General features: G+C 43.9%; 1 protein-coding gene across 2 annotated transcripts in view; it reads right to left on the reverse strand.

Moving 5' to 3' along the window:
• The window catches only part of LOC132836720 (thymus-specific serine protease), a 39,860-nt gene extending 15,609 nt beyond the window's left edge, over positions 1–24,251 (reverse strand). The window contains exons 1-6 of one of the 2 annotated variants that reach the window (XM_060856129.1): positions 24,170–24,251; positions 12,659–12,822; positions 11,703–11,802; positions 8,761–8,890; positions 3,552–3,675; positions 891–968 (exon numbers count right to left, since the gene is read on the reverse strand). In XM_060856129.1, the coding sequence (XP_060712112.1) occupies positions 891–968; positions 3,552–3,675; positions 8,761–8,890; positions 11,703–11,802; positions 12,659–12,822; positions 24,170–24,230 (657 nt within the window). In that variant the 5' untranslated portion in view covers positions 24,231–24,251. The remainder of the gene's footprint in view (positions 1–890; positions 969–3,551; positions 3,676–8,760; positions 8,891–11,702; positions 11,803–12,658; positions 12,823–24,169) is intronic. The other variant, XM_060856130.1, reaches the window with a different exon arrangement.
• Between the last annotated feature and the right edge of the window lie 764 nt (positions 24,252–25,015).

The following is a 25,015-nucleotide window of genomic DNA, read 5'->3' on the forward strand; positions in this document are numbered from 1 at the left end:
GAGGGAGAACGTGATGGAAATTCTTACTTTCATGATTAGTGGAGTTGTATTTTTGAAACAAAAGACAGGTAAATGGAAACATTTAGTGCTGGCAAACAGTACAGGTAAATCCACTTCAATGGTTCACTTGTATTTATGAATTATAATCAGAGTGAGAACTGAGAATAATTAGCGACCTCCCTCAGTTGTAGACCGGTTGTCTTAAAATGCCAATAAAGTGATTTAGATCATTTGGGGAGTTCAGGACAAAGAAGCTAAAGGCACCTTTTGTAAAAGGGATTTCTTTTCGGGACGGCTCGGTGGTTAGCACTGCTGCCTCGCAGCACCAGGGACCGGGGTTCGATTCCAGCCTCTGGCAACTGTCTGTGTGGAGTTTGCACGTTCTCCCCGTGTCTGCGTGGGTTTCCTCCGGGTGCTCTGGTTTCCTCCCACAGTCCAAAGATGTGCAGGTTAGGGTGAATTGGTCATGCTACGTTGCCCGTAGAGTTAGGTGCATTAGTTAGGGGGACATGGGTCTGGGTGGGGTTACTCTTCAGAGAGTCGGTGTGGACTAGTTGGGCCGAAGGGCCTGTTTCCACACTGTAGGTAATCTAATCTCATCATTTTGGTGGAACCAGAAAGTCTAGAAAAGCAGCTATTAACTCCATTAGAGATATAAATAAGTCAACTAGCACACAGAATCCACAGTGTTTTGAAGACAGACTAGTAGCATATATATTTGTTTGGAACATCCCAAACTATGCCACGTTGAACTGTAAGTGTTAGGAAGAGGTCTGCACTAAATTTCAGTTTGTGAGCAGTTAGCATGGTAGACTGCAAGGCAGCTGGAGGACCCAGAAGCTGTGGAAGCAGGCTGACAGAAAGTAGTCTGTGAGAAGGGCGAATCTTACCTTGTTGTATCCAGTGAAATCCAGCTGGGCTCGGACAGGAGCAGATGAAGCAACAGCAGCAAAAGCCAAGTGAGGGAACTATTTGGGGATTAAAAATAAAAAGTCAGACTATACTAACAGGCAGATGTGAAGCACATATCAAGCAGATATCAGGACTGGGACCAAACTCCAATCTGTGTTCCCTTTTTGCAAGTTAAACCTATCACAAAGCTCATTTTATCACATGAAAAAGATTCATGCTCTCACTAATGTTCTCCAGTACTTGTACCCAATTATTTTCTGCCTTCACTCAAGTCCAGCTATCCCTTGACTAACACCAAAAATAGCCATCCTAGCAAATAGATATTTACCTTGCTTTTTTATGGGACCTTGCTATGTTGTTATATAATCCTACAGTATGGAAGCAGGCCATTCAGATTGCGTTCACTGTGATCCTCTGAAAAAGCATCCCATCCGAACCTACCTTATCCCTCCATTTCCCATGGAGAACCTACCTAACCTACAGATCCTCTGGACACCATTGGCAATTTAGCATGGTTAACCACTAACCTGCACATCTTTGCACACTGGGAGGCAACTTGAGCACCCAGAGAAAACCCTTGCAGACATGGGGAGAACATACAAACTCCACACAGTCGCCCAAGAGTAGAATCAAACAAACATGAATCCCCAGCACTGTGAGGCAGCAGCACTAACCACTAAACCATCATGCTGCCCTCAAATATGAAGACAGTCTAGACCCTAACTTTTTTCTGTTAGGAAGGTAAATGTAACATGAATTGCATCTGGAATGCAACAATTCGTCAAACTACCAGATTTACAGCATGATCACTTCATTTATCCACTATAGTTAAAATACAACAAGAGGAAGAATTGGAACAACTCAAGTAATGGAAAACTTAATAGGTGCAGTATTTACTAATTAACTAGTAATTGCATTACAGTAACATGCCTTAAACATACCCATCAGAAAAGACAAATTCAGAAAAACAAAATGGTCTCCCACAGCGGGAACAGAACCTCCACTTTTGGCTGTAACTGAGGGGGAAGTAGCAGCTTCTACCTCTGCCAGACCCCAACAGCAACTGCTGAAAGCTAAAACGAGACATTCAGATTCTGTGGGAGTTTAACTACACCCATTCAGGCTGCTTCTATTGTTCCAGCTTTTTTTTTAAAAAAAGCCCAAAGCCTCAAACTGTTTAATAATTCTGGTAGACTGCTGCTTCACACCTCTGCCTTAAAAAGCTTTCTTTTCATTTTGAAGAGGTTAAGACAAAATAACCTCTGAATATCAAAGTGTCATAATGTTTTAAAGTAGGTGTCTCCATTTCATCAAATTCAGGAGTGTAGCAACAATACATAGTCAATCAATGTAGCACAAGTCCAGCAGGGATAAAGTACAGGAGCAGAGGCTCCTGGGATTTTGTGTTAAAAAGTTATCAAAAGTGGCAGGACACTTGGTGGCAGAGCTGTTAATAAAGCATGCTGGATCCCGGTCTTTAATAACAGGGTCACAAAGTACAAGATCAATTTATATACAACACTGATCCAGCTTAGAATCCAATAGAATCCCTAATGTGGAAACAGACCATTTGTTCCTACAAATCCACACCAATCCAAGAGCATCCCACCCAGACCCATTCCCCTACCTTATCCCTGGAGCCCTGCATTTCCTATAACTGAAGCACCAAAAACCTACACATCCTTGAACACTTTGGGCAATTTAGCATGGACAATCCACCTAATCTGCACATCTTTAAACTGTGGGAGGAAATGAGCGCACCTGGCAGAAACTCATACAGACACAGATGCAACATGCAAATTCCAGACAGAGTCTCCTGAGGGTGAAATCAAACCCAGAGCCCTGGCACTAAGGGAACAGTGCTGACCAGTGAGCCACTGCGCCACCCACGATTAGCCTTCTAAGGGGGCACTAAGTCAGTACCCCCTCCACAAACGTAGGTTTGTGTCCTGGATGCCTACATAAAGCAGAATCCCTGTGCATTCGTATATTAGCCTCTAGTGCATGCATCACACTGAGCCCTACTTGTAACCTTGTATAGTTTACCCTCTGTCCTACTTAGTGCAGTCTGCATTATTTAGGAATTATTGTCCCAGAGTAGAACCACATCAAATACCAGACTTACTGTTCAGAAGATTCGAGCAATTTAACTGTGGACTGATTGACAGTTAACAGTTTTCAACTGGAAAATTACCCCTAGTTCTGGGCACTTTGAAGGTATTAGAGAGGGTGCAGAGATGATTCACAAGATTGAACGAGAAATTTCCATTATGAAGCTAGCTTGGAAAAGTTGGGATCATTTTCTTGGGAAGAGAAAACAGAGGAGATTTGACAAAGATGTTCAAAATTACGAGAAGTCTGAATAAAGTAAATGGGAAGAAAAAAATGTTCCACTTGTGAAAGGATCAAGAACAAGAGGGCAGTAATTCAAGTTGACTGGCAAAAGTAGTACAGACAGGAAGAAAATCTAATTATGCAGTGAGTGGAATGCATTTCTCAAAAGCGTTGCAGAGGCAGATTCAATTGAGGCATTGGAGGGGTGGGGTTTAGATCATTATCAGAATGGTAACTACCCAAGCACTGCCTCAAGTCAGGCAGATTCATAACTGGTTTGTAGCCATAAGCAGATCCCTTCTTACCTTCAGCCGGAACCATGCAGCGAGGGAGCCTGGGTAAGAGCCCCCAAAGCAAACCCAGCGATTGTTTCTGGTCAGATTGTACTGTCGGCCAATGAACTCATGGAATGTTGCTAGGTCAGCGAGCCTATCCAAAGAAGCACATGGAGTTAGGGGCCACCAGGATAACCAAGAGAGGCCAAAAACGGTGAAGAGCTAGAAGGCCAAAGTCCAAAACTAAGAAAGTACCAGAAGCTGCCTCTACCGAGCATGTAAAACATTCCAACGAACTTCACAGCAATAAAAATCAAATACAATTCCACACTCAACCACTGAATAGGAAAGGTTAGAGCCAAGTTTCCAGGCTGAGATTATGGAGAGATCAAAAAGATCATTCTGAAGTATATTCAGAAAGAGAGACACAGATAGTGAAAATTCAACAGCCCCACAGGCCAATGAGCTACAAGTGGTAGACTACAAAAAGTGATGGATGTGCAAGATGTCAGAGGTGGAGGTCGGCAGAGTTTGCAGATGGATTGTCTCGCTATAAATAAGAAATAAAGCCTTGAGTGAGTGGCTGGTACCTCATTTGGATCTGGAGGGAAATAGGGGAGGGCCGTAGCAGGAGATGAGCAATAAAAAGAAGTCTTTTGCCAGGAAGTGTTGCTGCAAGGTTAATCAGAAGTTCAGGCAAGGTTAATCAGAAGTTCAGAGCTGAAAATGTGTTGCTGGAAAAGCGCAGCAGGTCAGGCAGCATTCAAGGAACAGGAAATTCGACGTTTCAGGCACAAGCCCTTCATCAGGAATGAGGAAAGTGTGTCCAACAGGCTAAGATAAAAGGTAGGGAGGAGGGACTTGGGGAAGGGGCGATGGAAATGTGATAGGTGGAAGGAGGTCAAGGTGAGGGTGATAGGCCGGAGTGGGGTGGGGGCGGAGAGGTCAGGTAGAGATTGCAGGTTAGGAGGGCGGTGCTGAGTTCGAGGGAATCGACTGAGACAAGGTGGGGGGGAGGGGAAATGAGGAGACTGGAGAAATCTGAGTTCATCCCTTGTGGTTGGAGGGTTCCCAGGCAGAAGATGAGGCACTCTTCCTCCAAAAGTCGTGTTGTTAATCAGTTTGCTTTAATTCAAAGAGAGTTTAAGTAGGCTCTTTAGACTGTTTGCTTCAATCCCTAAAGGAACGAGCCTCGTTGCATAGAAATGGAATCAAAAAAGGTAGACTAGTTAGTGACAGATGGGATTGTAACTAGAAAATAAAAAAGGAATAAAAAGGCGGTGAATGTCATATCATACCAAGAAACCATAAAATGTAGAGAAACTCAGTAATACAACAAACTCAAGCTTTTATCTTAATGCATGGAAGCCTTCAGAAAATGGTAGATGAACTGATGGCACAAATGGAGGTGGATAGAGGTCAAGAAGACTAAACTAATTTGGGAGGTGGGACGAGGGAGGAGAAGAATCCTGGGAGAGATATTATTAAAGTTCCCAGGACAAATATGACAACAGATTATGGAACTGGTCAGGAATCCAGACACAGCTGATGGGAGGATAACTACCTATACAAGAAGGGGGATGATCAATGCAGAACTGATTATGTTGTACATAAATGCACACAGTATATAAAACAAGGCAAATGAGGTCGTAACACTTTTTGAAGTTTGTCAATACAATGTTCTGGGTATCAGAGGCAGGAATTAAATATCCAAGGATATGCTTCCTATCACAAGGACAGGCAGGTGAGGCAGAGGACCAGGGGTTATCTTGTTAGTGAGAGATGAAATTAAATAAATAGATAGCAAAAAGGCAATAGCAATTTAGGGTCAGAAGGCATATAAATTGTGCAGGCAGTTAAGGAACCACAAAGACGACCAAAGGAATAAAGACTTCAGTGTTATGTACAGGCCTCCAAGCAGTATGTTGGGCAGAAAATAAATCAGAAAGGAAAGGCATGCAAGAAAGTCATTCTTTTAATAATCACGGGGGATTTCGATATGCAAGTGGACTAGGAAAATCAAATCTGGAGCAGATCAAGAAAAGGAACCTGTGGAATATCTAGATGATTTTTTGTTGCAGCTTGTGGTAGAGCCCATGGACCAGGCAATTCTGGTGGTGCTGTGTAAATATAACCATCTTGATCAGGAGCTCAAGATGAAGGAAGCCCTAAGGGGCATAAAAGGATAGCATTCGCCTGGGCGTGAGGAAAAAAGGGAGAGCGAAAAGCTTGAATCAGATGTGATGGCATTACAATGGAGTGTAAGGCAATTACAAATGAGGGAGGAGCTGGCCAGAATTGGGCGGCACGGTGGCACAGTGGTTAGCACTGCTGCCTCACAGCCTCAGGCGACTGTCGATGTGGAATTTGCACGTTCTCCCCTGTCTGCGTGGGTTTCCTCCAGGTGCTCCGGTTTCCTCCCACAGTCCAAAGATGTGCAGGTCAGGTGGATTGGCCATGCTAAATTGTCCGTAGTATTAGGTAAAGGGGTATATGTAAGGGAATGGGTGGATTGTGCTTCGGCGGGTCGGTGTGGACTTGTTGGGCCGAAGGGCCTGTTTCCACACTGTAAGTAATCTAATCTAATGTAAGTTGATTGGAAGGGGAGTCCAACAGAGACAAGAGTGAACTGCTGGAAAATGAGGCAGGAATAGTAGTTATGGGGAACAAAGAAATGGCAGAGGAATTGAAAAAGTACTTTACATCAGTTTTCATGGTGGAAGATACCAGAGGCTCAAGAGAGTTAGGGGCAGGGGTAAGTAAAGTGGCCCTCTACAGAGGTACTGGGGAAGCAGAGAAGTCTGAAAGTGGATAAATAGTCTGGGCCAGATGGACTATACCCCTGGGAGAAATTCTGAAGGAGCTAGCAAAGGAGATTGTGGAGGCATTGGTGGGTGATCTTGGAGGATGGCAGCCAAAAGAGAGTCCCAGAGGGCTCAAATGACTAATATCTCACCCCTGTTCAGAAGGCAGGACTTTAAGCCAGTTAGCCTGACTTTGGTCATTGGTAAGATTTGAGACTTTATTATTAAGGATTAGATTGCAGAGTACATGAAATGTCAAGCATGGCTTTGTCAAGGGGAAGTCATGCTTGACATGTTAGAATTCTTTGAGGTGGTAACAAGCAAATTAGACAAAGGAGAGCCAGTGGGCAAGAGCTTTTGGATTTTCAGAAGGCCTTTGACAAAAAGGTGCTGCACAATGGACTTGAAAATAAGGTGCAGAGCCCATGGTGTTCAGGACAAGATACTGACAGAGAGGATTGGCTGAGTGGCAGAAGGCAGAGCGTAGGGATAAATGTGTCTTTTTCAGGATGGCAGTCGGTGAGCAACAGAAATCCATGGAGGTCGGGATCAGGAACACAATTATTTATGTTATACAGTAACAAAGGAATTCAGGGCTAAATTTGCATATGACAAAGATGGAGGTACAGGCTGTGTTGAGGAAGCAGGAAGGCTGCAGAAGGACTTGAACAGATTAGACTGTTTTCTAAATAAGGAAAGGCTTTGGAAACCTGAAACCTAAAGGGACTTGGGAATCCTAGTTCAGGATTCTCTTAAGGTTAATATGAAGGTTGAGTTGGCAGTTTGGAAGGCAAATGCAACGTCAGCATTAATTTCAAGTGCGTCAGAGTACAATAGCAGGGATTTACTGCTGAGGTTTTAACCAGACTCCGATCGGACCACATTTGGAATACAGAGCAGTTCTGGACCCCATATTTCAGGATGGATGTGCGGCGTTGGAGGGTGTCTGGAGGAAGTTCATCAGAACGACCCAGGTAATGTAAAGCTTGTCATGAGAAGCAATTGAGGATTCTGGGTCTGTATTCAAACAAGTTTAGAGCAATTGAGGGGGGGGAGGAGGGTGGTTGTGCTCTCACTGAAACTTACAGAATACCAAGAGGCCTGGATAGAGTGAAAATGTTTCCACTAGTAGAGGGGCTAGGACCCCAGTACACAGCAAGGTGGTGAATCTGTGATGGCCAAAGTCATTAAGCGTATTTAAGACAGAGACAGATAGGTTCTTACTGAGTAAGGGGGTCAAAAAGGTAATGAGGAAAGGCAGAAGAATGGGGTCAAGAAGCACATCAGCCATGATTGAATGGCAGAGCCAACTTGATGGGCTGAATGGCCTAATCCTGCTCTTATATCTTGTGGCTTTGGTTTCTCTGCATGTCATGAGTTGACAGTGGACAGTCCAATGTTTTCTTGACATTGACAAGCCAAACGAGGCCACAAAAAATGAGATGGGAGTGGTCCAAACAATGACTTAAATCAGGCAGCCATGGTTCATTGGGTTTTGTGGCTGATTCTTCCTTACCAAAACCTGCTAATTGGTGAGTGCAATTTTGTGGCCACACGGTGAACATCTCCAATCAGGCAGAACCCAGTTATCAGCTTGACAATAAATGGCATCTCTATCACCGAATTCCCCACAAAATGTTTGACATAGTCTGGGGTTACCATTTACCCTTTGAAAAAGTAGGACTAGTGCTAGTAGTAGCATAACTTTGGCAGCATGGATATGGAGCAAAGGGCCTCTTCTGTATCATATGATTCTATGACCAGGAATTGAACTGGAATAGCCATATGACTACTGTGGCTACAAGAGCAGGTCAAAGGCTAGGAATCCTACAGAAAGTAACTCACCTCCAGACTCCCCAAAGCCATCTACAAGGTACAAGTCAGGAGTGTGATAGAATACGCCCCACATGCCTGGATGGGTGCAGCTCAACAATATCCAGGACAAAGCAGCTTGCTTGATTGGTACCACATCCACTACTTTCACTTACGCCAATGCTGACACACCATGACCACAGTACCTGCGGATGTACAGCAGTGACTCACTAAGACTCCTTCCATTGAAACTTTCCAATCCTGTATCCTCCACTATCTGCACATGCTCCTCTGAGCCACACCAAACTACAGCAGCTCAAGACATTGGCTCAGCACTTTCCCCAGGTAACTTTAGAGCTGGGAGATAAACACTAAGTGATATTCACTCCCCACAGGAATATAAAACCCTTCAGTTCTGGCAAGGGGTTATTTGGAGAGAGAATGTGGGTAAGGAGAACCTCAGTCTCAATTTAAACAGTGAAGGAGGGAGAGTCAGATGGAAAATTTGACTCGAGCTAGAAAGGGAGCAGAGAAGAACATTATTAAAGGAGAGAAGACAAGGAGATGCAACAGTCAGGATAAGACAGGACTCAAATCATTGTTCAGTTAAGAAACCAGCTTACGCTTGTTGGCTGGACAGAAACTGGAGGTTCTGATTGGTCAGTCCATCAGGATTAATGCTTTTTCCATAATACCGATGCTCCAGGGAGACCAACAAGGCCCTGTATTTCTGTGCTAGGTCCACATGTTCACCTGCAGAAACAGAAGCACAGCAAGAGGCAAAATTAGTGCAAGACGACATCAAGAAACACCAAAATCCTTCTTTGCCCCCAGCTGAGTCTATTACCCCACTGACCAAGCAGCCCATCCCCCAGCAACTACCAGCCAGTATAGGAAGCACATTCAGTAAATGAGATGAAGGTGCTATAGAAAGGCAGATTGGCTCTTTCGTAAGTTGCCTGACTTAGATCAGAATGTCAAGAACAAATTCATCGAGGAGCTGTAGAATTGAAAACAGACCCACTGTCAAGGCATACAGTAACCTGCAGGGCACGTCCAGCAATGTATAACACCCTGGTTCCCTCAGCCTGAACAGTATATAATTGCCTGTTCTCAAGTACCACTTGTGATTTGAGTTGTTGCAGGGGCAATCGTATAGAGATTATAAAAATAGGAACAGGAGGTAGCCATTCAACCCATCGAGCCCACTCTGCCCTTATGTTATGAACCTGGATTTTCATACATTGGTAGTTCCTCACAGACAAGGACAACTCTCTTCCACTCAGGCACCTGGATTAGTCATTCCAAATCCCTACACTAGGGGATTGGGGCAGAAATCCAAATTCCCTTGAATCAGAGAGCAATCCATTAAGTTGGAAGTCGGCAAATGTAAAACCTTTATTAAAAAGGGAAAGACCAAAATCAGATCCCTAAAGGCTAGTTGATTTAACTTCCCCTTGGTAGATTACGAGTAAAGAAGTTATAGCAGGAAACTTGAATAAGTTAAAGGTGCATAGGCAGAATCAACATTGTTTTGTAAAAGGAAAAATGTTTACCTCAACCATTGGAGTTGGTTGATGTGGTGGTGATTAAGGGAAACAACTGTACTCTGGCAAGTAGAGTATTTTTGACAACTGCAACATCAAAAGTTGTGGGAAATCAAAGCTTAAGGTAAAGAGGTGTATAGGTTGGCATGGATAGAAGACTGGACTGCCAACTGAAAACAGTAGGCACAAATGGGTCTTTTTCAATTTGACAAGATGTAATGAGTGGTGTGCTGCACAGATTAGAGCTGGGACCTCAACTGTTGACAATGCATCTAACTGATATGGACAGGAATGGAGGATGAGGATGTCAAATTTGCTGACAATGCAAAGGTAAGTAAGAAAGCAAGTTATGAAGAGGACATAGTCAGGTTAAAGGGGTGGCAAATGGAATGCAAGGTGTGAAAGTGTGAAATGGTCCAATTTGGCACAAAGAACAAAAACAGCATTTTATCCAAACAGTTGCAGAGCGATGTGAATCAATCTCTGCATTGTAGAAGCAGGCCATTCAGCCCATCAAGTCCACACCAACTCTGAAGAGCAGCCCATCCAGCCCCAGCCCACCCCTATCCTTGTAACCCTGCATTCCCCGTTGCTAATTCACCTGGATATTACAGACAATTTAGCACGGCCAATCCACCCAACCTGCACATCTTTGAACAGTGGGAGGAAACTGAAGCACCTGGAGAAAACCCATGCAGACAGAGAGAGTATATCCGGCTCTGAAGTTCAGTCGCTTGAATTGAACTCAGATCCCTTGTACTGAGGCAGCAGCATTAACCACTATACCGCCATGTGTGGTCTTCAGCCTGAATGGTAACATGCAGACATAGCAAGTAATTAGGAAAACTAGTAAAATCATTTACTGCAAAGGAAATTGAATACAGAGGCAGTGAGGCTCTGTTTCAGTTCGACAGGGATCACATCTGAAGGATTTATCAGCTTCGGGTGGCAGAGTGGGTCAGTGGTTAGCACTGCTGCCTCACAGCACCAGGGACCCAGGTTCAATTCCCACCTCAGGCAACTGTATGTGGAGCTTGCACACTCTCCCCATGTCTGCATGGGTTTTCTCTGGGTGCTCTGGTTTCCTCCCACAGTCCAAAGCTGTATAGGTTAGGTTAATTGGCCATGCTAAATTGCCTGTAGCGTTAGGTGGATGTGTTGGGGTAAATATAGAGGGGTGGGTTTCTCTTCGAAGGGCCGGTGTGGACTTGTTGGGCCGAAGGGCCTGTATCCATTGTAGGTAATCTTATTTAAATGAAATGCAGATGTTTTGAAGAAAGCTCAGAGGAAGTATACCGGACTAATACCTTGAATACTGGTTGTCTTACAAGCAACGAAAGATAGGCTAGTCTTGTATGGGTTAAAAAAAGATTGGCTAATACCTGCTGGAATGGAGAAGACCAAGAGCTGATTTGATTGAAATATAAAGATACTGAAGTGTCTCAACAGATTGATGTGAAGAAACTGTTTCCTCTTACAAAGAACCTAGAACTGAATATCAAGGGGTCAGCCATTTAAAACAACGGAGGCCATTTTCTTTTCTCAGAGGGTTGGTAGTCTTTGGAGTTCCCTATCCAAAAAAAGAGAAGAGGATTAGGGACCTTGAATACTTTTAAGACAGAGGTAAATAGATTCTTGGGTAGTAAATGAAAGGTTATCAAACAGTGGGAAGGATTTAAGGTTAACTATTTCAGCAGTTGTGGAACAGGCCTGAATGATCTATTCCTGTTCCCAATTAGTTTGTTCATTTGTTTTCCGTACTTACCCCCTCAGCATGAAGTAGTATCACTAGGTTATGCCTAGGAGAAATCATTGACCCTCATCTCTTTCTAACATGGGCTCAATGGAGCAAATGGCTTCTCTTGTGCTGTAATGTCTACAATTAGATGGTTTGGAGTTAAAACAAGTTGTATTCTGGGTGAGGGGGGTATCCCAAATGGAACAGACAAAATCCAAACAAACACTAGTTATTTATTCCCTCTTCATACATCCAGTCTATTCCCAAAGCAACACAATACCTGCCAACACGCTACTTGAAAATAGGACGTGCTCGCCACCAATAAAGAGGAACACTGGACCCAGACGTGGCTCCCATAGATTGGCGTTGACCCAGTATCTCTGAAGCAAACACACAGACATCTTAATTAAAAGAACATTTTCCACAGCCATCCCACAATTGTGCTCAGTACTTCAATGGTTAACGAGGCTCTGGAGGAAGTGCAAAAATAACTCGTCGGGATAGCCAAAATTGAGGGGATAGAGGTGGAAGCAGAGACCTTCAATGTTTTCAAGGTGAATTCTTGATAAGCAAGCAGATGAAAAGGCTAAAATCGGAGTAGTAATCAGATCAGCCATGATCTCCCAGAATGGTAGACCAGGCTTGAGGGGCCAAATGGCCTGCTTCAAGTTTGATGCAGAAACAACAAAAAAAGACGACAAGCAGAAAAGAAGGCCAGGCTGCTCAGTGAAAGAAACCTGAAGACTGACATGATCTTTCAAATTCCAAAAGGGTTGGCACAGAGTTGCTCTCGGTAGGAAAGGATAGTAAACCTGGAGGAGCCAAGCCAAAACTATGGGACAGTCACTGAGGAACCCAAGATGGGACTCAAGAGACAGCACGGTTAGAGTATGGAAGTTCAACCCTCTAAGCCAGTAGTTCAATTACACAGAAAATAAGAGGAGTAGGCCATTCAGCCCTTGCAGGCCACTCATTACGATCATAGTTGATACCATTTGAAGGGAAGTTGATCAAACACAAGGCAGAACAGAAAAGGTCACAGAAGGTTCAATGAGATGAGTTGGGAGGAGATTCATTTGGAGCATAAGTCAGGCCACGCCAGAGTGGCTGAATTGAGTGAACAGTTCCTGTTTTAAAAGTCCCTGATCCAGTGTGGATTTAGACATAAAGGGAAGGAACAAAGGATAGGAGAGGGTGCGCATGGAGGAAGAGAGATCATACGAAGGTTGCACTCACCTGCTTGAACGTGCCATTGTTTCTTCTGTTGAAGTGATCCAGTGTCTGTGGAAAGAATCCTTCCTTGGGCTCAGTCATCCCATTGCTGTTCTTCAGTAAGTACTTCTGTATCCTTTGCTCCTGGGATTGCAGCACTTGTTGCTTAATCAGCCACATGATCCGCCCTGAAAGTCAGAGGACAGGTTTAATGGGTCACAACACTGTTGACTGAAATGGTGATTCATGCCAGAAACCTACCAATGCTACTATCATGACTTCAGTGTGACAAAATGTCCCAGGGCACTTCAGTGGAGCATCAAAATATTTGATTGCAGGTCACATTCAGGAGATGTTGTGCAATTGATCAAAATGTTGATCCAAGAGATAGGCTTTGGGAGGAACAGGATGTGGAAAGGTTACGGGGAAATGGGTGGGGGGGGGGGGGTATTCAGCAACCCCCACAGCCGAACGAATAAAAATCGGGGATATGCACGAGACCAGAAGTAGGGGAAAATAAAGGAGAGTTTTATAAATTGAGGTGTTGTTTTAAATAGCAGCTTAGCACGATGAATACTTGGCAAGGACATGGACATGGGGGCGGCACGTTGGCTCAATGGTTAGCAATGTTGCCTCAGAGCACCAGGGACCCAGTTAGATTCCTGCTTCGGGTGACATTCCGCCCAGTCTGCGTGGGTTTCCTCCCACACTCCAAAGATATGCAGGCTAGGTGAAATGACCACGCTAAATTGCCCATGGTGTTCAGGGATGTGTAGACTAGGTGCATTAGTCTGGGTAATGTAGAGTAGTAAGGGATTGGGTCTGGCTGGCTTACTCTTCAGAGGGTTGGTATGGACTTGTTGGGTCAAAGAGCCTGTTTCCACACTGTAGGGACTCCAATCCTAATTGGGTTCTAAATGACGTAAAGGTGACCCAGAGGGTAGAGCGTCTGTGGAATTTGCTAGCACAGAAAGCCAAAATATTGTTGGAGAAATTTGCCCAATAAAAGTAGCGACCACAAAAACCAGATCGGGGTGAAACTGACTTGCTGTTTATTACAAGCGATATCGCTGGAAGAGAAACTGACCAAGCTGAAACAGCACAGACAGTTTGTCCAGGTAGCTGAGAATTTCTCTTGAGCTGAGGATGAAGCCAGTTTTTATAATAATCCTGTACAATAAAGGTTAATTGGAAATGGTGAAAATAAAATGTATCTGGAAATGGAGTAATGTAGTTACAATGATGTTAATTGGAAAACAGTTATCGAAGGAATGTCCTAATTCTCTAAACAAAGCAACATTCTGACTGTATCGATGGGTTCGGAACTTCCATTCCTCTTCACAGGTAGGTGCTAGTGTCTCCTCTGAAGCAGTGAGTTGCTTTCATTGTCCTGTCCTGGGAGCAATGCTCTTGCTGGTGCCTCTGTCTGATCTGCTCTGTGTGGCTTTGGTATTGCTGGGTTGTGAAATTGCTCTCAGGGCTTTGAGATAGCGGTGGTGCTATATCATTGTTAGTGGGTGCTTGAAGTGTATTCCTGAAGAAGGGCTTCTGCCCGAAACGTCGAATCTCCTGTTCCTTGGATGCTGACTGACCTGCTGCGCTTTTCCAGCAACACATTTTCAGCTTGAAGTGTATTCCCTTGTTTGCGAGTGCTGTCTAGTTTCACTTATCAGCCTGCTTGGTCCCTGCTGAGGCATTCTGGGTGCTTTATGGTACAGTTTGGCCAATTTTGCTTTTGTGGGTTGGCAGATATTTTTTTCCCACAATTGTACAATTTCAAATGAGGTGTTGGACATTGCACTTTGTCTAATGGAATTAAAGATGGTGGAGGAAAGCAGGAACAGAAATTGGGTGGTCAGCTGTGATCACAACAGAATATAGCAGGCTGGAAGGCCTCAGCCTACTCCTGTAGTCAATATTTCTGACAGCGCAGTACATGGGAGATGTCAGAATAATCAAGACTCAAAATAAAGTCTTGAGTCAGGATTTCAGCAGGTGGGCTAAGACAGGGTCAGATGACATGAGGTAGTGTTCAGCCTTCCCAGTTTCACAACAGTTCAGAGTTTTCTGTGGAAATTGAAGAACAAGAACAGTTCAAGTTTTGGAGGGGCAGGAACAGCATGAAGACAGTGTGAACGCACAAGATATTGAGGGATTGGTCTCTCCAGGAGTTAAATGAGTTATTTAAGCTCTCTAGAAAAATAAATCAACCTGCAAAAGTTAAAGCAACGCGGACTTAAGTTTCCAGCTGATACAAGGTTGTGCTCGGCCTGGTGAATTGTTGCTCAATACGAAACTCCCATTAAAAAAGAACGAAGGAAACTCCAGTTTTTCAGTTTTGTCTCCCAGGGCAATACTGCAAGCAGGCAATTTAAACAAAAACAAACTGTAACCAAACTGGACATGTGTCAGACTAGTATTCAGCTTCACTCCAGTTGGAATTATTTTCCCAAAGCCCTGCATTGTTATCATGCAAAACAACGCAGCTTGTACAAAAGCAAAGTAGAACAGACATTTGAAGTTTTTTTTGGGGGGCAGGGGCAAAAGTGGCACAAACACTATTTCTAAATGGCAGAAACAGCACACGTGAAGTGGAAACCATCATGTGAAAGCAATGGAGATTTGAACGACAACTAATAGATTTTTAAATTAAAAAAGGGCAATTTTTCAAAAACAATTCATGGGACGTCGGCACATTTATTGCACATCCATAACTGCGTGAAAAGGTGGTGGTGAGCTGCCTTCTTGAACTGCTGCAGTCTCTTTGGCGTAAGAAGACCCACAATGCTGTTGGAGAAGTTCTAGCCTTTTGACCTAGCGACACTGAAGGAACAGCTGATATAATCCCAAGGCAAGATGGGAAGAGACTTGGAGGGGATGGAGGTGCTCCTTTGTATCTGCTGCCATTTGGTTTTACTCTTTTTAAAAAAAAAAGTTGATGCTAAGGGCAATTGGGGAGCCCTTGGGGGTATATTCAAGGTGGTTTTGGTCAGTGCTACAGATCAGGAAGACAGCAATCCAGGAGCAGGGCTAAATCCCTCTTTTGTGTTTAAGTGTCTGCTCTCTTGCTGCTGAGTTTAAGGTTTCCGCTCCAAGAGTCAGGGTAGAGGGGAAAACAAAAACAAATCAAAGCAAACAGCTCAGTACTGGGGTACAACTGGACTATTTGGGGGTGACATCACAAGAGTCAGATCTACAACTCAGAAAACAGCCCTTTGGCACATCACATTCGTGCCTGTCAAAAGCAACCTAATTATTCTGATCCTGTTTTCCAGCACTTGGCCCGTAGCCTTTTTGCTTTTCAGAGATGTCAAACTAATGGATTTTCTTTTTAAAAACCCATGGCACAAATTCAAAAGAAAGGCAGGGGAACTTCTCCCCAGTGACTTGGCCACTACTTATTCCTCAAATCAATATCAGATTATCTGGCTATTATCAGATTACTGTGTATTCGACAATGCACATTGTGCATAAATTGGCTGGATGTATTTTCCGCATTGACCACACTTGTGAAGTACTTCACTGGCTATAGCAGTGCTCAGAGACAGCTAGTGGTTATGAAAAGCATAATGGAAATACACGTCTCTCATTGTGGAGAGGCAATCAATTTAAAGGTGTGGGACCTTTATTTTCTCTTTGTTGGCACATTGAGAGAGAGCAGACTTGTGCACAGCTTAGACTTGAAACAAATAGGAAATGGAAATAGGCCAGACCTGCTACCCTGAATGACAATTAGTATTTGAATTATTAAAAATAAATCTATGCTGAAATGTATTTTTAAACTAAAACCAAAAGGCAGTCAGCTGCAGACCATCACACAAAGACTAAATGCAGTTGCTATTTTCTCCAAAGAATAAAGACTAGGAGAAATTTCACCTGAGGACCAGGATTTGTTTTGAATGCAGGTTAATATGAGGAATGTCTTTTGCTGTTACCTGTCAGAATCTGATTAGGCAGAGTGTCCGATAGTGGCAGTGCAAAGAGAGCTGTACTTTCAGTTTAAAATAATAGTGACCTTTAGACTGATCGAGATATACAGCATGCATACAGACCCTTCGGTCCAATTCATCTTTGCTAACTGGATATCATAAATTAATTGGGCGGCACGGTGGCACAGTGATTAGCACTGCTGCCTCACAGCACCTGAGACCTGGGTTCAATTCCCGACTCAGGCGACTGACTGTGTGGAGTTTGCACATTCTCCCCGTGTCTGCGTGGGTATCCTCCGGGTGCTCCGGTTTCCTCCCACAGTCCAAAGATGTGCGGGTCAGGTGAATTGGCCATGCTAAATTGCCCGTAGTGTTAGGCTATGGGTATGGGTGGGTTGCGCTTCGGCGGGTCAGTGTGGACTTGTTGGGCTGAAGGGCCTGTTTCCACACTGTAAGTAATCTAATCTAATCTATCCTAATTGGCCCATGTCCCTCTAAACCCTTCCTATTCATGTACCCACCCAGATGCCTTTTCAATGTTGTAATTGTACCAGCCTCCATGACCTCCTCTGCAGCTCATTCCATACACGCACCACCCTCTGCGTGAAAACGTTGCTCCTCATGTCCTTTTAAATCTTTACCCTCATCTTAAAACTATGCCCTCTAGTTTTGGCTCCCAACCGTGGCGGGAAAAAAAAAGACTTTTGCTATTCACTCTATCCATACCTCTTGTGATTTTATAAACCTAATGCCACCCCTCAGCCTCTCACGCTCCAGGGAAAACAGCTCCAGCCTATTTAGCCTCTCCCTATAGCTCAAACCCTCCAAGTCTGGCAACACCCTTGTTAAACTCGAAAGGGTACAAAAAGGATTTACAACATCCTTCCTATAGCCAGAATTGAATGCAGTATTCCAAAAGTGGCCTAAGCAACACCCTGTACAGCCACACCACGACTTCTATCTATGCAGTTCTGCACCTGTCCTGGAGTGTTAGTTAGGGACATTTACTCAATTTGATGTTGACAGAGAACATGAAAAGGCTAATTTTTTTTTGGTATACAAATAAATTTTAACTAAGAAACTAACTGTACTCTGATATGACAGCATATCATGGTTCAAATTAGTGCAGATGTGCCAAGGGATGGGAGCAGTAATAGGTAGGAAGGTCACCAGGTTTCTGGTGAAGATGAACATGTACTTCATCCTCCTCTGTTCAGTGTTGCTCATTCGGTGAAGCAGTTACCGACCTTGCTGACAGATTATAATTGTATCACAGTTTAAGTACACCACAGGGTTAAGGAAATACTGAACACCAACTGCAATGATTTACAGAAGCTCCACATGTCCAAGCCAACTGACCAACCTTAAAGTGGAATGGGGAACGGCAGTGGGCAAGGTTAGGCCTGGATTTAGGAGAACTGGGGCTGGAAAGCAATTAAGGCAGGGAACAGGCGGTGGTAGGAGTATCGGGGGCACATAGTTGCAGAGGGAGGGGCAAGCGTTGCTTGCTGCAGGCTGACGCATTGCAATGCAGGTTTAAACAGGCAGACAAGCCAGAGTCAACATCGCAGTTTGCATCAAGCAGAAACCTGCTACTGATTCCATTTCGTGAGTAGCCTTGGTTTTCAAATTCAGTCACGGGATATTGGGCATCACTGGCTGGGCTATTTATTGCCCATCCCTAGATGCCCTTCAGAAGTTGATGGCAAGACACCTTCCTGAACCACTGCAGTTCATGTGATGTAGGTAGATCCACAATGCTGTTAGGGAGGGAATTCCAGGATTCTGACCCAGCAATACCAAGGAACAGCAATATTTTCCCAAGTCAGGATGGTGTGCGGCTGGAAGGGAAACGTGCAGGTGGTGGGGTTCCATGTATCTGCTGCCCTTGTCCTTCTAGTTGAGAGAGCTGAGTAAGGGGTCTATCATTTAACAAAGAGGTGAGGCGGAAAGTCTTCTGTCAGAGGGGAGAAAATGTGGAGAATTTTTTGCTGCAGGGATTGGGCTGTTGAATATATTGAAGGCTGACTAAACATATTTAAATCGATAAGGGAATCAAAAGTTATGGCTGAAAAGGAAAGAAGTGGATTGAAGATTTAGATCAGTCACCTCATTGACTGGTGAAACAAACTCAAACAGGCTGCATGCCCTATTTCTGTTCTAGCATCTTATGTTTGGAAGGAGCTGTCTCAGGAGTCTCGGTGAGATGGTAGACACTGCTACTGAGCATCAGTGGTGAAGGGGAGAGAATATTTAAGGATGTGGTGCCAATCAATCAGGCTGCTTTGCCCTGGATGGTGTCAAGCTTAGAGTGTTGTTGGAGCTGCACCCATCCAAGCAAGTGGGGAATACTCCATCACACTCTGGACGTGTTCCTTGTAGATGGGGGACAGGCTTTGGGGAGTCAGGAGGCAAGTTACTCAATGCAGGATTCCTAGCTTCTGAGCTGCTCTTGTGGTCATAATATTTAGAAAGCTGGTCCAGTTCAGTTTCTGGTCACTGGTAACCAATACTGGCCCAAACATACTCCAATCCCAATATTTAATCCTCTATCCCATGTTATGGAATTAATTTGCATGCCAAACAGTTGAGGTAATATTGGGTCATTCACTGCAATATCTGGCACGTCACACCCAAAGGATCCCAGCCATGCTAGCGACACAAACGTCTCTGCAGTCATTAACCAGCAATGGCTGCTTGCACCACACCCATTCACCCCTAAGCCTCACGACTCACTGGAGTTGGACAGGCTTCTGGCCAGTAACAGTTTACATCCTCCTTTTTCCAATCACTCCATGATCTCACTCCCATCCCTGTAGTGTCCTGCAGCCCCATAAACCTCTAAGATATTGTGCGCCTTGAATTCCAGACTCCATAGCTTCACCATCAGCAGCCCTTGAGGCTCTGGAATTCCTCCTCCTCACAACATCCATATTTTTCCTCAAAGACGCTTCCTTTCACCAACATTTTAGCCTTTTGACCCAGTATCTCCTGTGTTCTGATGTCTAATTTGTGTTTACTAATACTCCTGTGACAAACCCTGGGATGCATTATTCTGCTGGTCTATATTCTGCAAGATAATCTAAGCTGACGACTCTTAGCCAGAAGCACAAGCCATGATGATTTCCAAAACTACACAAGCCTCAAGTTACATAGAAAGCGAAGCTGCTTTCCCAAGCAGAAAAAAATTTCACTCATCAGGAAAAGCAAACCACAACGAACAAATAATATCATTTCACAGTCTTGGGATGCTCAAGTCACACTGCAGTCAAAGGATGCACAACTACAGTGCAGTCACTGTTGTAAATGTAGAAAACATGTATATATGGAAAAAATGTAAACGCACTGGGAAGAATGCAGAAGAGGTTTTAAAAGAATGGTGCTAGAGTTAGGAAGGTAATCCAGAGAGGTTAGGGCTGTTTTATTTTGACAGAAGGTGCTAACACAGATTTGATCGAAGGTTTCACAACCATGATGTCCAAAAGATGTGCAGGTTAGGTGACTGGCCATGCTAAATTCCCCACAGTGTCTTGTAATGTGCAGGGCAGGTGGATTTGCCATGGGGAATGAGGGGTTAAGGGGATAGGGCAGAGAGTTGGGTGTGGCTGGGATGCCACTCAGATGGTGTAGACTTAATGGGCCTAATGGCCAACTTTCAGTCTATAGGGATTCTGCGAGTGGTCTAGTCAGAGCCAAGAGGAGGAAGACATTCTTGCTCTTAAATGGATTGGAACCAGATGGCAACTTTAAAAAGTGTTCCGAGGAAGGGTCACTCGACACGAAACATTAACGGATTTCTTTCCACAGATGTTGCCAGACCTGAGCTTTTCCAGCAATCTGTTTCTTGTGAGTAGCTGTGGGAGTTTTAAAGTGGTTTGTTGAAGATGGCAGTTTCAAGATGAGGGCAAGAATTCTTTACTCATGACAAACAGCAAGGGTCAGGGTGCACTGCCAGGATGTGGGGTGGAGGCAGGTTCAAATGAGGCATTTGGGAGGGTATTCGATTTTTTTAAACTGGATGAATGTGCAAAGTTATTGGGGAAAACAAGCAACAGATTTGCACCAAGTTGCAATGCACAGAGTGCTGGTGCCATGACAAGAGGACCCACATGGTCTTTTCCTGCACTATAATAAATCGGTGCTAATTTGCACAGTGTGATTCCACACACAGGAAAGAGAAAAACGATTTCAGCAATGTTTGTTGAGGGCAGAATAGCAGCCAAGTGATAGGTAAACATCAAGCTCCTCTTCTGTCAGTTGCCAAGGGATCCTTTACATCCATTCAAAACAGCAAAAAGGATGTAGTCTTAACCCCTCCAGGAGTTTGCACACAGCTGTATCATGGACCAGACCCAACTCCTGAAAACATCACGCAGGTAGCCCAGGCTGACACAGACACTTTTTCACATCTCCTGCTGCAACTAATTAATCTAAATGAAGACTCCCTACACAGCTAGCTGGCCACTCCCCTTTGACTATACTGGTTTTCTTCAATACATGAAAGGCTTACGCTGGGGGCATTATCTGTTTCGGTAACCAAAAATGGGCCCCAATAAAGCTTTCAAACTCAGTCTAGTTGGAGCCTGGGTCACTTAGAACCTCTGAAAAAGAGGAGAAGAATCTAACCTTGTCAAAAGAAACAGGTTCACCATGTATGTGGAAAAAGAAACCATTAACATTTTGAGTCTGCTATGACTCATATACAGGATAGGAACAGACCTTTCAGTCCAACTTGTCCATGCCGACCAGATATCCTATTGAAATTTAGTCCCATTTGACAGCTTTTGGCCCATATCCCTCTAAACCCTTCCTATTCATATACCCATTAGATGCCTTTTAAAATGTTGGTCATTGTATCAACTTCCACCACTTCTGCTGGTAGCACATTCCACACTCATGCCACCTTCTGCATGAAAAAAAATTACCTGTCAGGACTCCTTCCCCTCTCACCTTAAAACTGTGCCATCTAGTTTTGGGGTCCCCCACCCCAGAGAAAGACCTTGCCTGTTTACCTTATCCACACCACTCATGATTTTATAATCCTCCATAAGGTCCCCCTCAGCCTCTGACACTCCTAGGAAAATAGCCCCAGCCTATTCAGTGTCTCCCTATAGCTCAAACTCTCCAATCCTGCTAACATCCTTATAAATTTTTCTGAACCCTTTCAAGTTTCACAACATCCTTCCTTCCTTTAGCAAGGAGACCAGAATTGCAAGCAATCCTCCAACAGTGGCCTAACCAATGTCTTGTACAGCTGCAACATGACCTCCCAACTCCTATACTCAATCCTCTGACCAATAAAAGCCTACCAAATGCCTTCTTCACTATCTAATCTACCCGAGACCCCACTCTTCAGAAAAAGGATTAGTCCTGAAAAGACACTATTTTTAATGTGAAAGAACTTTTTTAAAAATATAGGATTTACAAGGATGGCTATACTTTTTCCATAGCAAGGAATTTGATATCTGGCACGAACTCTTGTGGCTCTGGATTCCTGCAGTGTTTGGACATTCAGTCATTAAACAGTTGTTTAAGAACAAAGAACAATAGGCTCCTGTCAATAAAAATCTTGGCTGATCTGATTTTAACCTCAACTTTAAATTTCTCCACGCTCCGAATAAGATTTTATCCCTGTTTATAAGTGATCCAAACGGTTTCCAATTCCAACATGCTCAGTTAGCTGAGAGACAAAGTTCTGGAGACACACACACACACACACACACAGACAAAGACAGACATTGTCTTCTGCTTCCCAATAGAAGCTGCCTGTTCTCTGCAGTTTAAAAAAACTCAATGTGAAACCAGTTAGCTTCCCAGCAGCGATTGCTGACTTTTAAAATGGCAAATCAGAGACATCTTCCCATGTGAAACAGTGACTCTTCTTACAAAACTTGAAGTTTCTAGGGAAAGACAACCACTCATCATTGGCCTGGCTAGCTGGAGGACCATCTCAACATGAGATTAGGGAAGCAATGTCACTGAACTAATTTTCTAGCTTTATCCAACCTTCACCAAAAATCTTTTTTTTTGGTGGGGAGGGGTGCCACGCACACATACACACGAGTATGTATAAAGATGGAAATTTAAAAGGAATTAGAGCTTTATTCAGTAGCGTTTTGCTAATAGTGTATCTGTTTACTTGTGGCTATAGCTAATGATTCAGTGAATAACAATTCTTGTTAAGGCAGATATCTGGCTCATGCTTTGGTCTGGAAATCATATAATGGGCCACTGCACGTCCCTTCTAAGAAGCTTTAAGATTTGGCATGACTCTGGGAATAAACTGGGTTTGATTTATGGTACAGTACTCCAATAAGTCAATCATTTTGCATTCAATTTGTGGACAATACAAACTGCGGACCACAGACTTCACAACTTCAATTTGCTCGAAACCATTAAAAAAGGTGCAGGCATGCTGTTCACGTCAAAGGGCATCTCAACATAAAACTTTAACACAATTTCTCTAGATCTTACCTGACCTGCTGAAGTTTTCCTTCTAATACAAGGTAGAAAGTTGCTAAAGGAGAGAGATCCAGATTGCCTATTGGAAGTTACACCTTCAAACAAACTCAAACAATGTTGACCGTGATTACTTTTTTTTAAAAAATAGTTACAGCTCCCCAAATAAATAGATCAATGAACTAGACTGAGTCACAATCTAAATCCCTCTTCCACACTATGGTCGATGACGCACTCTCCCTTCCCCAACACTCCCTCAGTCAGTGGAATCTTTGATTTCTGCACCTGAAAAGTCTGTGGATACACAGCAATTCAAAGTCATTAAGACAAAGCACAGAAACAGACCCTGGGATCTAACTCATCCATGCCAACCAGATATCCTAATTAAATCTAGACCCATTTTGCCAGTATTTGGCCCATATCCCTCTCAACCCTTCCTATTCATATACCCATCCGATGCCTTTTAAGTGTTGTAATTGTACCAGCCTCCACCAATTCCTTTGGCAGTTCATTCCATACACGCACCACCCTCTGCATGAAAACGTTCACTATCCAAGGCAGATGCAGATAAGTTTTTGGATATTAAAGGGCAGAGTGTAGAAAGGTAGAAACGTGGATCACACAGAAACTTGTCCAGTGGATGCACGGGCTTGAAAGGCCAAAATCCTGCTCTTTTCAAAAAGACCCATCTTCTACCAGCCACTGGCCAAACACCGCATGCTCCCTCCATCTTCCTCTTACCCCAGCCCTGAAACAAGTCTCTCTCCCCTCTTCTCTTTCACAACCCACACCTCACCTCTTTAACTCCACCGCCCTTGTAAAGCCCTCTCCCTCCCCACTGTCCCTAAACCATTCCCTGTCTCCTGCCCCACACTCTACGTTTTCTCCATCTCTTACTCACCCTCCCTCAATCCCATTTATCCAGCATCCCTCGCACAACCAAACCCTCTATCCTCCTAGAAGCTCTTAGCAATCCTCCTCCCTTGCACACTCGTGACCCTTCCAGCCCCCATATCGTCATCCTCCCGACCCACTGTCCTTACCATCCCCCAGCCCAACACCTTCTAGCATTCATCCTCTTCCTCTACTCCTCTTTTCATGTCAGATCCTCAGGGCTCATTGAGGGTCTCTGTCCACAACCTCTTACCTCCGAGTGCAGACTGCAGCCAAGGGAGAAACAACACAACCATTGGAACCAGGAGCATCATCAACCGAAGTCAACTCTGTGTCCAACACTTCCACCACTCACTCTCCCAGTCTTTGAGAGCTCTGTTGTCGGACGTAGCATCATATGATCCTCGCCCCTGGCGGCCTGCCTGTTACCATACTTCTTGATTGTGATTGGTGCGTTGTTGCCAGGCGGATTATTGGGATGAGAATTCTTTCTACAGAAAGCTATAAATCAAACAACAGCAGGTTGTAGTCCTACAAGTTTTATTTGGAAGCACTAGCTTTCAGAGGGCTGCTCCTTCATCAGGTGGGGCAGGATCATAAGACAGAATTTATAGCAAAAGATCGCAGGGTCATGCAATTAAAACGATAGATCGAACAAAGCTAGATTGTTGTTATGTAGTTCGTCTTTTAGAATGTGTTGCAGGTTTTAGTTCACTAATCTATAAGTCCCAGAATTTCTTTAAGTCACATTCTCAAGATAGCTTAAGGTTTTATTGAAAATATTTGACATCTCAGCTCAGACAATGTATTAAAGGTGTGAGGTTAGAGTCTGTCTGTTCCCAACCTTGAGTCAGACTGGTTCTATTTCCAAAGTAGGACTTTATAAAATGTTATATGGATTGACTGCCTGCAGATTGTGTGCTTTTTGAGCAAAAATAGAGATTGTCTTCAAATGCAGATTCACTCCATAGACTTAAATGCATGTGCCTGCATGTGAGGGAGAGAGACATGCACACACACACGTATCAGACCTTGTCTGATCTGTCACCTTTTTTTTAATGAAACCTTAAGTTATCTCGAGAATGTGACTTAAAAGAAG

This window comes from Hemiscyllium ocellatum, chromosome 47, assembly GCF_020745735.1.
Source record: "Hemiscyllium ocellatum isolate sHemOce1 chromosome 47, sHemOce1.pat.X.cur, whole genome shotgun sequence".
Taxonomy (NCBI): domain Eukaryota; kingdom Metazoa; phylum Chordata; class Chondrichthyes; order Orectolobiformes; family Hemiscylliidae; genus Hemiscyllium; species Hemiscyllium ocellatum.